Source organism: Cololabis saira, chromosome 23 (assembly GCF_033807715.1).
Source record: "Cololabis saira isolate AMF1-May2022 chromosome 23, fColSai1.1, whole genome shotgun sequence".
In the NCBI taxonomy this organism is placed as follows: domain Eukaryota; kingdom Metazoa; phylum Chordata; class Actinopteri; order Beloniformes; family Belonidae; genus Cololabis; species Cololabis saira.
Window position 1 is genome coordinate 31849942 of NC_084609.1, and position 14026 is coordinate 31863967.

General features: G+C 49.9%; 1 protein-coding gene across 1 annotated transcript in view; it reads right to left on the reverse strand.

Moving 5' to 3' along the window:
* Window positions 1–13390: 13390 nt before the first annotated feature.
* Window positions 13391–14026, reverse strand: part of arhgef39 (Rho guanine nucleotide exchange factor (GEF) 39) — a 93843-nt gene continuing 93207 nt past the window's right edge. Inside the window, exon 11 of the mRNA XM_061714628.1 lies at window positions 13391–13531. Within this exon, the coding sequence (XP_061570612.1) occupies window positions 13391–13531 (141 nt within the window). The remainder of the gene's footprint in view (window positions 13532–14026) is intronic.

The window sequence follows — 14026 nt, forward strand, 5'->3', positions numbered from 1 at the left end:
AGTATAAAATAAAGTGAGTGAGTGGCAGCACGCCGTTGCTGCGCTAAACGCTGCGAGTGCCACGGACAGATGGTGCAGAAAAAAAAGAAGTGGTTTGATTTGAAGGTGGAGGCCAAGAGGTACGGAACCCTAAAGGGACACAGATTTTTTTATATATATAATGAGTTTTACGTGCCCGCGTGAAACCTTTAAGGCTGATTTATGATTCCACGTTACACCAACGCAGAGCTTACGGCGAAGTCTCTGCGTAATTTTAACGCGGAACCATAATTTAGGCTTACCCGCGCACGTAAAGGTTTCACGCGTGTGTAAAACTCATTATATATAATAAAAAGATCTGAGTCCCTTTAGGGGCTCCGTAGAGTGGCCCGGCACTCATTTGTTCTGTCCTCAGTCACTCTACGGTTGTCGCGGTGGGTGAAGAGGAGGTTCCCGGTGTGTCCTGCACCGCGGCTGCAGCAGCAGCACCAGAGTCCTGACTGACGCTGAGCTTCAAACACAGAGGGACACGATCAGCGCTATTATATTATAAGTCTGATATGTGATGACATTAAAAGTATGACATGAATCTGGCTTCATTTCACCACCTCACCGCCTGCGTCGCCAGTTCCCCATATCTTAAGTAAGTTCCTACGGGAGGGTCAGGGTTGGCGTAAAGATACAAACATTTTTCGGTTAGTTTTTTCTTTTTAAATTCCAACCTTTGCGTAGAAGTTGGCTTGCGGATCTTTCAAGCCCTGTTTTGTGCGCAAGCAAGCTTTATAAATGTGGCCCCAGGTCTGTTTTTTAGTCCCAGTCCGTCCCTGACTTCAGATGCTTTGGATCATGTTTGCAGGGAAACTGACTTGAGCTCATTCATTAGCTAGAAAATAAAACCTCCACTTACCTTAAACTCTTTTGTGCTGCATGTGGATGACGCTCCTAACTATGTTCTGATTGACATCATCCTATTGTAATTGTGGTCGTTGAGCTGCTTGAACCGCGCTCCTCCAACCAGCTCGGCTTTGCTGCCACCACGTGGCCACAAAGCAGAACTGCAGCCGGAAACAGCCCACAACGTTTGTCCTTGTCTGAACTCTCCTGTGAGAACAGGGGTCTGCAACCTTTATTATCAAAAGAGACCTTTTGCCCCCACTTTTACAAAAATAAATTGTCGGGAGCCGCAAGAAATAACTAAGATTTTAAAAGTTATTTTAAAATGTATTATTTTAGCTGTTACAACCACTAGATATAACAACGGAAGTTCAGTGTGCATTTGTAGGCGTACTTTAATAAATAAATTAAACTGTAAACTGTAGGACTATTTCAGTCTATATTTGTATAAAAGTAAAATAAAAATGCCCCCACTTTAATATAAATAAAGAAAATTAGCTGCAGCTTTAAAAAGAAATATAGAAATATATAAATTCAAAATAGTTATTTTAAAATTAGATGGCATCAACTAAAACTGCAAGATAACTGCTCAACAAAATAAACTAATAATATGACTAAAAATTAATTCAGAAATATAATTTATTTATGTTTGGGTTTTTTTTCAAGGCCAAAGGGAACCACTACAACGAGGATGAAGAGCCGCAGGTTGCAGACTCTTGTGTTAGACTAAGGGCCAATCCCAATGTTCCCCCTACTCACTACCACTAGCCCTCACTCACTACCACTAGCCCTCACTCACTACCACTAGCCCTCACTCACTACCACTAGCCCTCTCCCACTACCACTAGCCCTCACCCACTACCACTAGCCCTCACCCACTACCACTAGCCCTCACCCACTACCACTAGCCCTCACCCACTACCACTAGCCCTCACCCACTACCACTAGCCCTCACTCACTACCACTAGCCCTCACTCACTACCACTAGCCCTCACCCACTACCACTAGCCCTCACCCACTACCACTAGCCCTCACCCACTACCACTAGCCCTCACCCACTACCACTAGCCCTCACCCACTACCACTAGCCCTCACTCACTACCACTAGCCCTCACCCACCACCACTAGCCCTCACCCACTACCACTAGCCCTCACCCACCACCACTAGCCCTCACCCACCACCACTAGCCCTCACTCACTACCACTAGCCCTCACTCACTACCACTAGCCCTCACTCACTACCACTAGCCCTCACTCACTACCACTAGCCCTCACTCACTACCACTAGCCCTCACCCACTACCACTAGCCCTCACTCACTACCACTAGCCCTCACTCACCACCACTAGCCCGACCCACTACCACTAGCCCTCACCCACTACCACTAGCCCTCACTCACTACCACTAGCCCTCACTCACTACCACTAGCCCTCACTCACTACCACTAGCCCTCACTCACTACCACTAGCCCTCACTCACTACCACTAGCCCTCATTCACTACCACTAGCCCTCACTCACTACCACTAGCCCTCATTCACTACCACTAGCCCTCACCCACTACCACTAGCCCTCACTCACTACCACTAGCCCTCACTCACTACCACTAGCCCTCACCCACTACCACTAGCACTCACTCACTACCACTAGCCCTCACTTACTACCACTAGCCCTCACTCACTACCACTAGCCCTCACTCACTACCACTAGCCCTCACTCACTACCACTAGCCCTCACTCACTACCACTAGCCCTCACTCACTACCACTAGCCCTCACTCACTACCACTAGCCCTCACCCACTACCACTAGCCCTCACTCACCACCACTAGCCCGACCCACTACCACTAGCCCTCACCCACTACCACTAGCCCTCACTCACTACCACTAGCCCTCACTCACTACCACTAGCCCTCACTCACTACCACTAGCCCTCACTCACTACCACTAGCCCTCACTCACTACCACTAGCCCTCATTCACTACCACTAGCCCTCACTCACTACCACTAGCCCTCATTCACTACCACTAGCCCTCACCCACTACCACTAGCCCTCACTCACTACCACTAGCCCTCACTCACTACCACTAGCCCTCACCCACTACCACTAGCACTCACTCACTACCACTAGCCCTCATTCACTACCACTAGCCCTCACCCACTACCACTAGCCCTCACCCACTACCACTAGCCCTCACTCACTACCACTAGCCCTCACTCACTACCACTAGCCCTCACTCACTACCACTAGCCCTCACTCACTACCACTAGCCCTCACTCACTACCACTAGTCCTCAAAATGAAGCCACAGGTGTAGGGCCCTTGTAATGTTCCCTAGGGATTGGGACACCACTTGCTACGTCACTGCGTGGTTTACGTTCGGGTACGTAAGCGACTGTGTAGTTACGTTTGCACATACGTCACACCATATCAGGAAGCCCAGAGATAAAAGCTGTTTTAATTTCTGCGCATCCGCGGCGCATCGCCCGTTACCGGGGATCAAACCGACAGATTTGCCTGAAAATCTCGGAGGGTGAAGCTGGTCCGACCTGGGACAGACCCCCGAGGACCCAGCTCCCAAACCACCCGGGAACCTGGATGATTTAACCCGGATCCGCGGCGCCGCGTCCGACTGGCTGAAGGAAGCACCGCTCCAGCAGCGGAGAGAGCTGGTTGTGGGCGTGGTTTCAGCAGCGGAGGCTGAACCTATGGAAATCTGCTCCCGTCGTGACGTCACGACGGGAGCAGATTTTAATCGGCTCAAAAAAAACCATGTGACACTGGGGGACTCTGTCCGGCGGGGGTCAGAGACCTTGCAGAAATTCATGGTATTTTGTTTTCCCCTGTGCTGGCAGGGTGAGGGGAGACCACTTTATATATGTTAAAACAAGAAAAAACGTGTTTTTCATAATAGGTCCCCTTTAAACCACAGTCACTCTATTGTACTGTATTTTTTCTGACATTCTTATATTTATATACTTTTTGGTACATTCTTTCTTTGCACATTTCTTGTACATATGAGACATGCCCCACTTATCTGTTTATTTTATCTTTATTTTTTATTATCCTATTTGATACCTTCAACGTTTTGCTGCTCAGTTACCTTGAAATTGCCCCTCGGGGATGAATAAAGTATTTCAGATTCTGATTCTGATTCTGATTCAAACTGCTCCAGTTGTCTCAGGTTTGATGGGTGTCTTCTCCAAATGGCATGTTTCAGCTCCTTCCACGGATGTTCAATGGGATTCAGATCTGGGCTCATGGAAGGCTTTACACTTTAGAATAGTCCAACGCTTTTCTCTCAGCCATTCTTGGGTGTTTTTGGCTGTGTGTTTTGGATCGATCCATGACCTGCGACTGAGACCAAGCTTTCTGACACTAGGCAGCACATTTCTCTCCAGAATGCCTTGATAGTCTTCAGATTTCATTTTACCTTGCACACATTCAAGACACCCTGTGCCAGATGCAGCAAAGCAGCCCCAAAACATTACTGAGCCTCCTCCATGTTTCACCGTAGGGACAGTGTTCCTTTCTTCGTATGCTTGGTTTTTGAGTCTATGAACATAGAGTTGATGTGCCATAAAAAAGCGAGACTGGAATTTGCAAAAATGCATGTTGACAAGCCACAAAGCTTCTGGGAGAATGTCCTTTGGACAGATGAGACCAAACTGGAGCTTTTTGGCAACATTTGTAGCTTTTAAAGATTGCTCTACAAATCTTTTTTTTGTAAACTGAAAATGAGCTGCACATTTGTAAATCTAGGTTAGCGTCATTCCATAATTTAACTCCCACAACAGATATACGTCTCCTTTTAGTCTCTTTTCTAGCTTTTTGTACAACAAATTCACAAACATCACGCAAATTGTATTTTGACTCATGTATTGAGAAAAACCGTTGTACACAGACAGGGAATAACTCGAATCTAGCTTTATACATTATTTGCATTATTTTATAATAAACCAAATCATAAAATTTCATAACATGGGATTTTATAAACAATGGATTTGTATGTTCATAGTTTCCCACCCTATTAATAATACGTATGGCTCATTTTTGTAAGATCACTATAGCATTTACTGTTGTCTTATACGTCGAGCCCCAAACTCCCACACAATACCATATATAAGGTAGTATTAGTGAACAATAAATTAAATGTAGTGCTTTATGATTGAATATATTTCTGGACTTATACAGGATTGCTATTGGCTTTGCAATCTTTCCTTTTATGTATCTAATATGTCGTTTCCATGGTAATTTACAATCAATAACAACCCCTAAGAATTTTATATCAGATACTCTTTCAATTTCAGAATCACATATTTTTACCGTACCATAAACCATACCATAAATTTCTTTTCAGTTTCCAAAAACCATAAATGTAGTTTTTTTGATGTTAAGTGACAACCTATTGACGTCAAAGTTTTAAGAATTTTTAATTCCCTTTCAATTGAGGACAGAAGTTCCTTTAAATTTTTCCCAGGACAGTACATATTTGTATCATCTCATCATCTCTTAGTTTAAGAGACTCTGAGGTGAGAGTGGACATGAGATCATGCGTGTGCATGAGCATCAACCTTTCTGTTTAGTAAAGCCTATAGTTAGTGTTTAGTAAACCTCTAGCTGGTGTTGGTAAATCTCTAGGTAGTGTAAACTCTAGTGTGTTAGAGTCGCTCCTGTAGTTTCTTGTGCTATCCCTTGCTCCCATCGAGCTACCGCCCAATATCACTGATAAATGTGGACCTTAAAATAATTAGCAAGGCTCTTACTAAACGTCTGAAAAGAGTCACCCCTTCTATTATACATCCGGATCAAACAGGTTTCATTAAAGGTAGACATTCTTCTACTAATATTCGTAGATTATTAAATATTATAGATTATTCGAGTATCAATAAACAGGAAACTACTATTACAGTGGGGAGAACAAGTATTTGATACACTGCCGATTTTGCAGGTTTTCCCAAAATCCAGAAAATCATATTGTATGATTTTTAAGTAATTAATTTGCATTTTATTGCATGACATAAGTATTTGATCACCTGTCAACCAGTAAGACTTCCGGCTCTCACAGACCTGTTAGTTCTTCTTTAAGAAGCCCTCCTGTTCTCCACTCATTACCTGTATTAACTGCACCTGTTTGAACTCGTTACCTGTATAAAAGACACCTGTCCACACACTCAATCAAACAAACTCCAACCTCTCCACAATGGCCAAGACCAGAGAGCTGTGTAAGGACATCAGGGATAAAATTGTAGACCTGCACAAGGCTGGGATGGGCTACAGGACAATGGGCAAGCAGCTTGGTGAGAAGGCAACAACTGTTGGCGCAATTATTAGAAAATGGAAGAAGTTCAAGATGACGGTCAATCTCCCTCGGTATGGGGCTCCATGCAAAATCTCACCTCGTGGGGCATCAATGATCATGAGGAAGGTGAGGGATCAGCCCAGAACTACACGGCAGGACCTGGTCAATGACCTGAAGAGAGCTGGGACCACAGTCTCAAAGAAAACCATTAGTAACACACTACGCCGTCATGGATTAAAATCCTGCAGCGCACGCAAGGTCCCCCTGCTCAAGCCAGTGCATGTCAAGGCCCGTCTGAAGTTTGCCAATGACCATCTGGATGATCCAGAGGAGGAATGGGAGAAGGTCATGTGGTCTGATGAGACTAAAATAGAACTTTTTGGTCTAAACTCCATTCGCCGTGTTTGGAGGAAGAAGGATGAGTACAACCCCAAGAACACCATCCCAACCGTGAAGCATGGAGGTGGAAACATCATTCTTTGGGGATGCTTTTCTGCAAAGGGGACAGGACGACTGCACCGTATTGAGGGGAGGATGGATGGGGCCATGTATCGTGAGATCTTGGCCAACAACCTCCTTCCCTCAGTAAGAGCATTGAAGATGGGTCGTGGCTGGGTCTTCCAGCATGACAACGACCCGAAACACACAGCCAGGGCAACTAAGGAGTGGCTCCGTAAGAAGCATTTCAAGGTCCTGGAGTGGCCTAGCCAGTCTCCAGACCTGAACCCAATAGAAAATCTTTGGAGGGAGCAGAAAGTCCTTATTGCCCAGCGACAGTCCCGAAACCTGAAGGATCTGGAGAAGATCTGTATGGAGGAGTGGGCCAAAATCCCTGCTGCAGTGTGTGCAAACCTGGTCAAGAACTACAGGAAACGTCTGATCTCTGTAATTGCAAACAAAGGTTTCTGTACCAAATATTAAGTTCTGTTTATCTGATGTATCAAATACTTATGTCATGCAATAAAATGCAAATGAATTACTTAAAAATCAAACGATGTGATTTTCTGGATTTTTTTTTTTAGATTCCATCACTCACAGTTGAAGAGTACCTATGATAAAAATTACAGACTTCTACATGCTTTTCAAGTGGGAAAACCTGCTAAATCGGCAGTGTATCAAATACTTGTTCTCCCCACTGTATATCCTTAGATGCTGAAAAAGCATTCGATCGGGTAAATTGCAAGTTTCTATTGGCAACTTTACATAAATTTGGATTTGGCGAATCTTTCATTGACTGGATAAAAATATTATACAGCTCTCCCAAGGCACGTGTAAGGACAAATGATCAAATCTCTACAAGTTTTAACTTGCAAAGAGGCACTAGACAGGGTTGCCCTCTCTCTCCATCACTATTTGCAATATTTATTGAACCTTTAGCAGCAGCCATTAGACAAAATCAAAATATTAAAGGTATACAATGCAAAGTATTAGAGCACAAAATAAGTCTTTATGCGGATGACGTACTCCTCTTCCTCCTTCACTATCACAGACAATTGCACTCAGAGGGATTTTCATCTCTGTCTGACTATTCTATTAATTGGTCTAAATCCACTGTTTTGTGTGTTAACTGAAATTTTAGGAATATAACCAATACTCAATTACAATCAGGGAACATTAGATATTTAGGCATAAACATCTCCCCTAGGCTGTCAGAGTTAATAAAATTAAATTATGTTCAGCTTTTAAAGAAAATAGATGATCTTTCCAGATGGAGCTCTCTCCCCATTTCACTCATGGGTAGAATAGCCACCATTAAAATGATGGTTTTACCAAAAGTAAATTCTTTTTTCTCAATGATACCATTCAAACCCCCCTCTTTCCTGGTTTAAATCATTGGACTCATATGTATCAAAATTTCTGTGGAAAAATAAAACACCACATATTAGTTTAAAGACATTGCAAAAATCCAAAGAATGTGGAGGTTTAGAGTTACCTAATTTCCAGTATTACTTCATAGCCAATAAACTACAGTATATTGTAAAATGGTCAAAAAATCATCCTTTAGATAGTCAATGGTTGGACTCAGAGCAAGTATTTTGCAAAGAGCTAGACATCTCAGAGTTACCATTTATTAGTCAAAGCATCAAACATCATCAATGTTTTAAAATCATTAATATTAGCACAACCCTGACAGCTTGGTGGGAATTTCATAAAGTGGCAAAAATCTCACTTTTTCCATGTGACCGTACACCCATATGGAACAACCCAGACATCGTGAAAAATGATAAAAAGATGGTAAACTTTGCTCAATGGAGGGATCAAGGAATACGGTATTTACAGCACGTAATTGTAGGAGGACAGTTTGTACCTTTCAATACACTTATTGTTCAATATGGAGTTTGAGTCAATATGGAGTCTGCCACACACCCCCAACGCCAACCTCGAGCCGGGGTCTGTCCGTCCGGCCGAGCCTACTCCCCCCCCCGCCCCCTCGGAGCGGGAGAGGAACCCTCCGGGCTTCCTGGTCGGGTGGTCGCCCCCGGCGTCGGCCTGAGCAGCGCAACGGTCGCGGGGGTCGCCCCCGGCGTCGGCCCGCTCGCCGTGGAAGACGCTCTCGGGGCCGGGCTCATGGTGGCCTCGGGCCACCCGGTGCGTCCAGGACCGCGTCCCTCGCGGCGCAGCCCCGCTCTGGAGCTGGTGCGTCCCGGACCACGGCCTCCTTCGTGACGCGGCCCCGCGCCAGCTGCCGGTCCGCCTCCGGGACCGCCTCCTCCTCCTCCGCGCCGCAGCCCTGCGCGGGCTGCTGGTCCGCCCCCGTCTCCGCGGGACCCGCCGTCGCTGGCGGCTGCGCCTCCGCAGCCGCCTCCCCAGCCAACTCCGCCCAGGAGCCGTTGCCTGGCGGCCCGCAGCTTTTGCCTCGCGGCCCCAAAGCTGCGGCGCTACCAGCGCTGCCGCGGCGAACCTCAGGCGGGGTGCAGGGATGGGTCGCTCCGTCGGTCCCGCCGTCTCGGGAGCCTTCGCCGCCAGCTCCTCCCGCGCTGCTGGCGCAGGGGTGGGTCTCCCCGCGGCCACGAGCGCCTCCATCGCGGCCAGCTGCCGCTCGCCCTGGTCCCGGAACATGGCCGTCATGCCCGCCATGGCCTGGGCGAGCGCGTCCAGGGCCCGCTCCATGCGTCCCCTCCTCCGCCCTTCGAAGCCCCACGTTGGGCGCCAGATGTGGCAGGGTGCGTGCCACGGGGGCCCGACCGAAGGACGGAGAGACACAGAGAAATCGTGCAGACCCTTTTTATTATCTTACACCCACATGTGCACAAGCATTACAGCCTGACAGCAGCTCCTCCGACCCCTCGCTGTTGTCCGGCTCCGCCTTATAAGGCAGGCAGGTGGAGAGAACCAGCCACTCAGGCGGATGGGACACAGGTGCGTGTCCCATCCACCTCTCCAACCTGCCACAGGGTCGTTGGCCTGGAGGGTGCGGGCCTCCTGGCGGCGTGTCCGGCCCGGACTGGGTGGCCGGGGATTGTCTGGGTCGCGGTCCGCCGCCGCGGGATCTCTGGCTGCTTCTTCCCGCGCCGTGGGGGCCCCAGTATCACACTTAGTACTATATCACTTTAAATATTAAGTGTAAATCAACCCCAGGACGCTCTTGTAGCTGAATTTGCTCCATTTCAGATTAAAAACCATAGATGGTAAAAACCTTCCAGGCTGACAGTAGGATGATGGAAACAACTCTGCTGCAACTGTGCAGCTCTTTCACCTTTTATCTGTTGCTTCTCTATGTGGCCAGTAGGGGCAGTTGCTGACTTTGATAAATATTAATTGAAAGATTTTTCTGCAAGTTTGTTAATCTGTTGTAGCTTCCATGGTCTTAATCACTGTGGATTACAATCTAACTACAATAAAAAGTTCTTACATCTAGTTTTACAAGTGTATTTGTAATGACAGGGAAGAACATGAAATAAGTTTATAGAGGGTGTGTGAATGATCAATAATCAGTATTATGGCAGTAATATGGAGGCTTGGGCCGGGCCTGAGAACCAGGATGGGGGGGGCTCGTGCCAGGCTCAGTTGGGACCCAAAAATCAGAACAACCATGTCATGATTTATATCATTTTAATGGGAAATAATCATTAATATAATCAAGCAGGACCAGCAGGACCAGCTGGACCAGCTGGACCAGCAGCAGGACCAGCTGGACCAGCAGGACCAGCAGGACCAGCAGGACCAGCAGGTCCAGCAGGTCCAGCAGGTCCAGCAGCCTAATTTAAGAACGTAAATAAAAAGAGATCAAAGAGTGGATGAAGTGTCACATGATTCTTTGGCTTTGTGGTTGACCTTTGACCAGATCTTTAGAGCAGCAGAGCAGTAATATTGCACGAGTAGCCGGAGCCGGAGCCAGAGCCGGAGTGGAGCCAGAGCCGGAACCGAGCCGGAGCCGGAGTGGAGCCAGAGCCGGAGCCGGATACGGAGCCAGAGCCAGAGCCGGAGCCGGAACCGGAGCCGGAGTGGAGGCGGAGCCGAGCCGGAGCCAGAGCCGGAGCCGGAGCCAGAACCTCCGGCCACAGAAGTGAGGGGAAGCTTAAACAGGAGTGAGTGTGGAGAGGAGGCGGAGTCCAGGACGTGAAGAACCAATCAGAGGACGACACAGCCGGACCAGGAGGACCGGGACTCTGTCCTGCTGGAGACAGGAAACAGGAAACAGGTCAGAACAACCAGACTGCAGCTCTGGACACGCCCCCATGTTCAGCCCCGGACCTCCTCTCACCTCCCCAGACCTCCCCTAACCTCCTCTCACCTCCACTGACCTCCTCCCACCTCCCCTCACCTCCACTGACCTCCTCTCACCTTCCCAGACCTCCTCTCACCTCCCCTCACCTCCTCTCACCTCCCCTCACCTCCTCTCACCTCCCCTCACCTCCTCTCACCTCCTCTCACCTTCCCAGACCTCCTCTCACCTCCCCTCACCTCCTCTCACCTTCCCAGACCTCCTCTCACCTTCCCAGACCTCCTCTCACCTTCCCAGACCTCCTCTCACCTCCCCTCACCTCCCCTCACCTCCTCTCACCTTCCCAGACCTCCTCTCACCTCCTCTCATCTTCCCAGACCTCCTCTCACCTCCTCTCACCTTCCCAGACCTCCTCTCACCTCCCCTCACCTCCTCTCACCTTCCCAGACCTCCTCTCACCTCCCCTCACCTCCTCCCACCTCCTCTCACCTCCTCTCACCTCCCCTCACCTCCACTGACCTCCTCTCACCTTCCCAGACCTCCTCTCACCTCCCCTCACCTCCCCTCACCTCCTCTCACCTCCTCTCATCTTCCCAGACCTCCTCTCACCTCCCCTCACCTCCTCTCACCTTCCCAGACCTCCTCTCACCTCCTCTCACCTTCCCAGACCTCCTCTCACCTCCCCTCACCTTCCCAGACCTCCTCTCACCTCCTCTCACCTTCCCAGACCTCCTCTCACCTCCTCTCACCTCCCCTCACCTTCCCAGACCTCCTCTCACCTCCCCTCACCTCCTCTCACCTTCCCAGACCTCCTCTCACCTTCCCAGACCTCCTCTCACCTCCTCTCACCTTCCCAGACCTCCTCTCACCTTCCCAGACCTCCTCTCACTTCCTCTCATCTTCCCAGACCTCCTCTCACCTTCCCAGACCTCCTCTCACCTTCCCAGACCTCTCACCTCCTCTCACCTTCCCAGACCTCCTCTCACCTCCCCTCACTTCATCTCACCTCCTCTCACCTTCCCAGACCTCCTCTCACCTCCCCTCACCTCCTCTCACCTCCTCTCACCTTCCCAGACCTCCTCTCACCTCCCCTCACCTCCTCTCACCTCCCCTCACCTCCTCTCACCTTCCCAGACCTCCTCTCACCTCCTCTCACCTTCCCAGACCTCCTCTCACCTTCCCAGACCTCCTCTCACCTTCCCAGACCTCCTCTCACCTTCCCAGACCTCCTCTCACCTCCTCTCACCTTCCCAGACCTCCCCTCACCTTCCCAGACCTCCTCTCACCTCCCCTCACCTCCTCTCACCTTCCCAGACCTCCTCTCACCTTCCCAGACCTCCTCTCACCTCCTCTCACCTTCCCAGACCTCCTCTCACCTTCCCAGACCTCCCCTCACCTCCTCTCACCTTCCCAGACCTCCTCTCACCTCCCCTCACCTCCTCTCACCTTCCCAGACCTCCCCTCACCTCCTCTCACCTCCCCTCACCTCACCTTCCCAGACCTCCTCTCACCTCCTCTCACCTTCCCAGACCTCCTCTCACCTCCTCTCATCTTCCCAGACCTCCCCTCACCTCCTCTCACCTTCCCAGACCTCCTCTCACCTCCTCTCACCTTCCCAGACCTCCTCTCACCTCCTCTCACCTCCCCTCACCTTCCCAGACCTCCTCTCACCTTCCCAGACCTCCTCTCACCTCCCCTCACCTCCTCTCACCTTCCCAGACCTCCTCTCACCTCCTCTCACCTTCCCAGACCTCCTCTCACCTTCCCAGACCTCCTCTCACCTCCCCTCACCTCCTCTCACCTTCCCAGACCTCCTCTCACCTCCTCTCACCTCCCTTCACCTCCTCTCACCTTCCCAGACCTCCTCTCACCTCCTCTCACCTCCCCTAACCTCCTCTCACCTTCCCAGACCTCCTCTCACCTTCCCAGACCTCCTCTCACCTCCCCTCACCTCCTCTCACCTTCCCAGACCTCCTCTCACCTCCTCTCACCTCCCCTCCTCTCACCTTCCCAGACCTCCTCTCACCTCCTCTCATCTTCCCAGACCTCCTCTCACCTCCCCTCACCTTCCCAGACCTCCTCTCACCTCCCCAGACCTCATCTCACCTCCTCTGACCTCCCCTGACCTCCTCTCACCTCCTCTTACCTCTCCTGACCTCCTCTCACCTCCCCTGACCTCTCCTGACCTCCTCCCACCTCCTCCGACCTCCCCTGACCTCCTCTCAACTCCCCTGACCTCTCCTGACCTCCTCTGACCTCCTCCCACCTCCTCTGACCTCCCCTGACCTCCTCCCACCTCCTCTTACCTCTCCTGACCTCCTCTGACCTCCTCCCACCTCCTCTGACCTCCCCTGACCTCCTCTCAACTCCTCTCACCTCCCCTGACCTCCCCTGACCTCCTCTCAACTCCCCTTACCTCTCCTGACCTCCTCTCACCTCCCCTGACCTCCTCTCACCTCCCCTGACCTGTCCTGACCTCCTCTCACCTCCCCTGACCTCGCCTGACCTCCTCTCACCTCCCCTGACCTCCCCCGACCTCTGGACCTGGGCAGTTTTACCACAGTTCCCCCCGGTGCTGGTGTAACCGGCTGAGGAAGCCCCACCTCTGCTCCGGTGCGCCACCCTGCCTCATCTTCTTGGGGGGGCTGCAGTCCGCCGGCGGCCTCTGAGCGCGCTCAGTGGGGTCGGAGCTGGCCTGAGGAGAGAGGGAGGCTCTGATACAGCACTGATACAGCTGGTGGAACGGGATCAGACGGGCGAGGTGTGTGTGCACATAGACATATACGTAGACGCCTCATAGACTGACGCTGCCTATTGGAGCTGACGTTCAGCGCAGCCGCCATCTTGGATGGGTCTCCAACGGCCCCCAGTGCATTTATTTCTACTGAGGAAGGTTTTATCCCCGACTACAATCATCCATAACTCCTCGAATTTTTACCCGATTTTCACACGGTTTGGTTTGTTACAAACGGCAGAGATTTAGTTATGATACGGACGCTGTCACACATTAAAAATACGTACTTTTATGCTGAAAGACTTTGTATTATGCTCTTTAACAAAGACATATGGTATGGCATATTGATAAATGTATAAACTAATTAATTCTTTATTTAAAAAAAGAAACAAGTTTGATTGTGAAGGGGAGAGGGGTGTGTTGATGTATTTATTTATTCATATTTATTTATTTTTT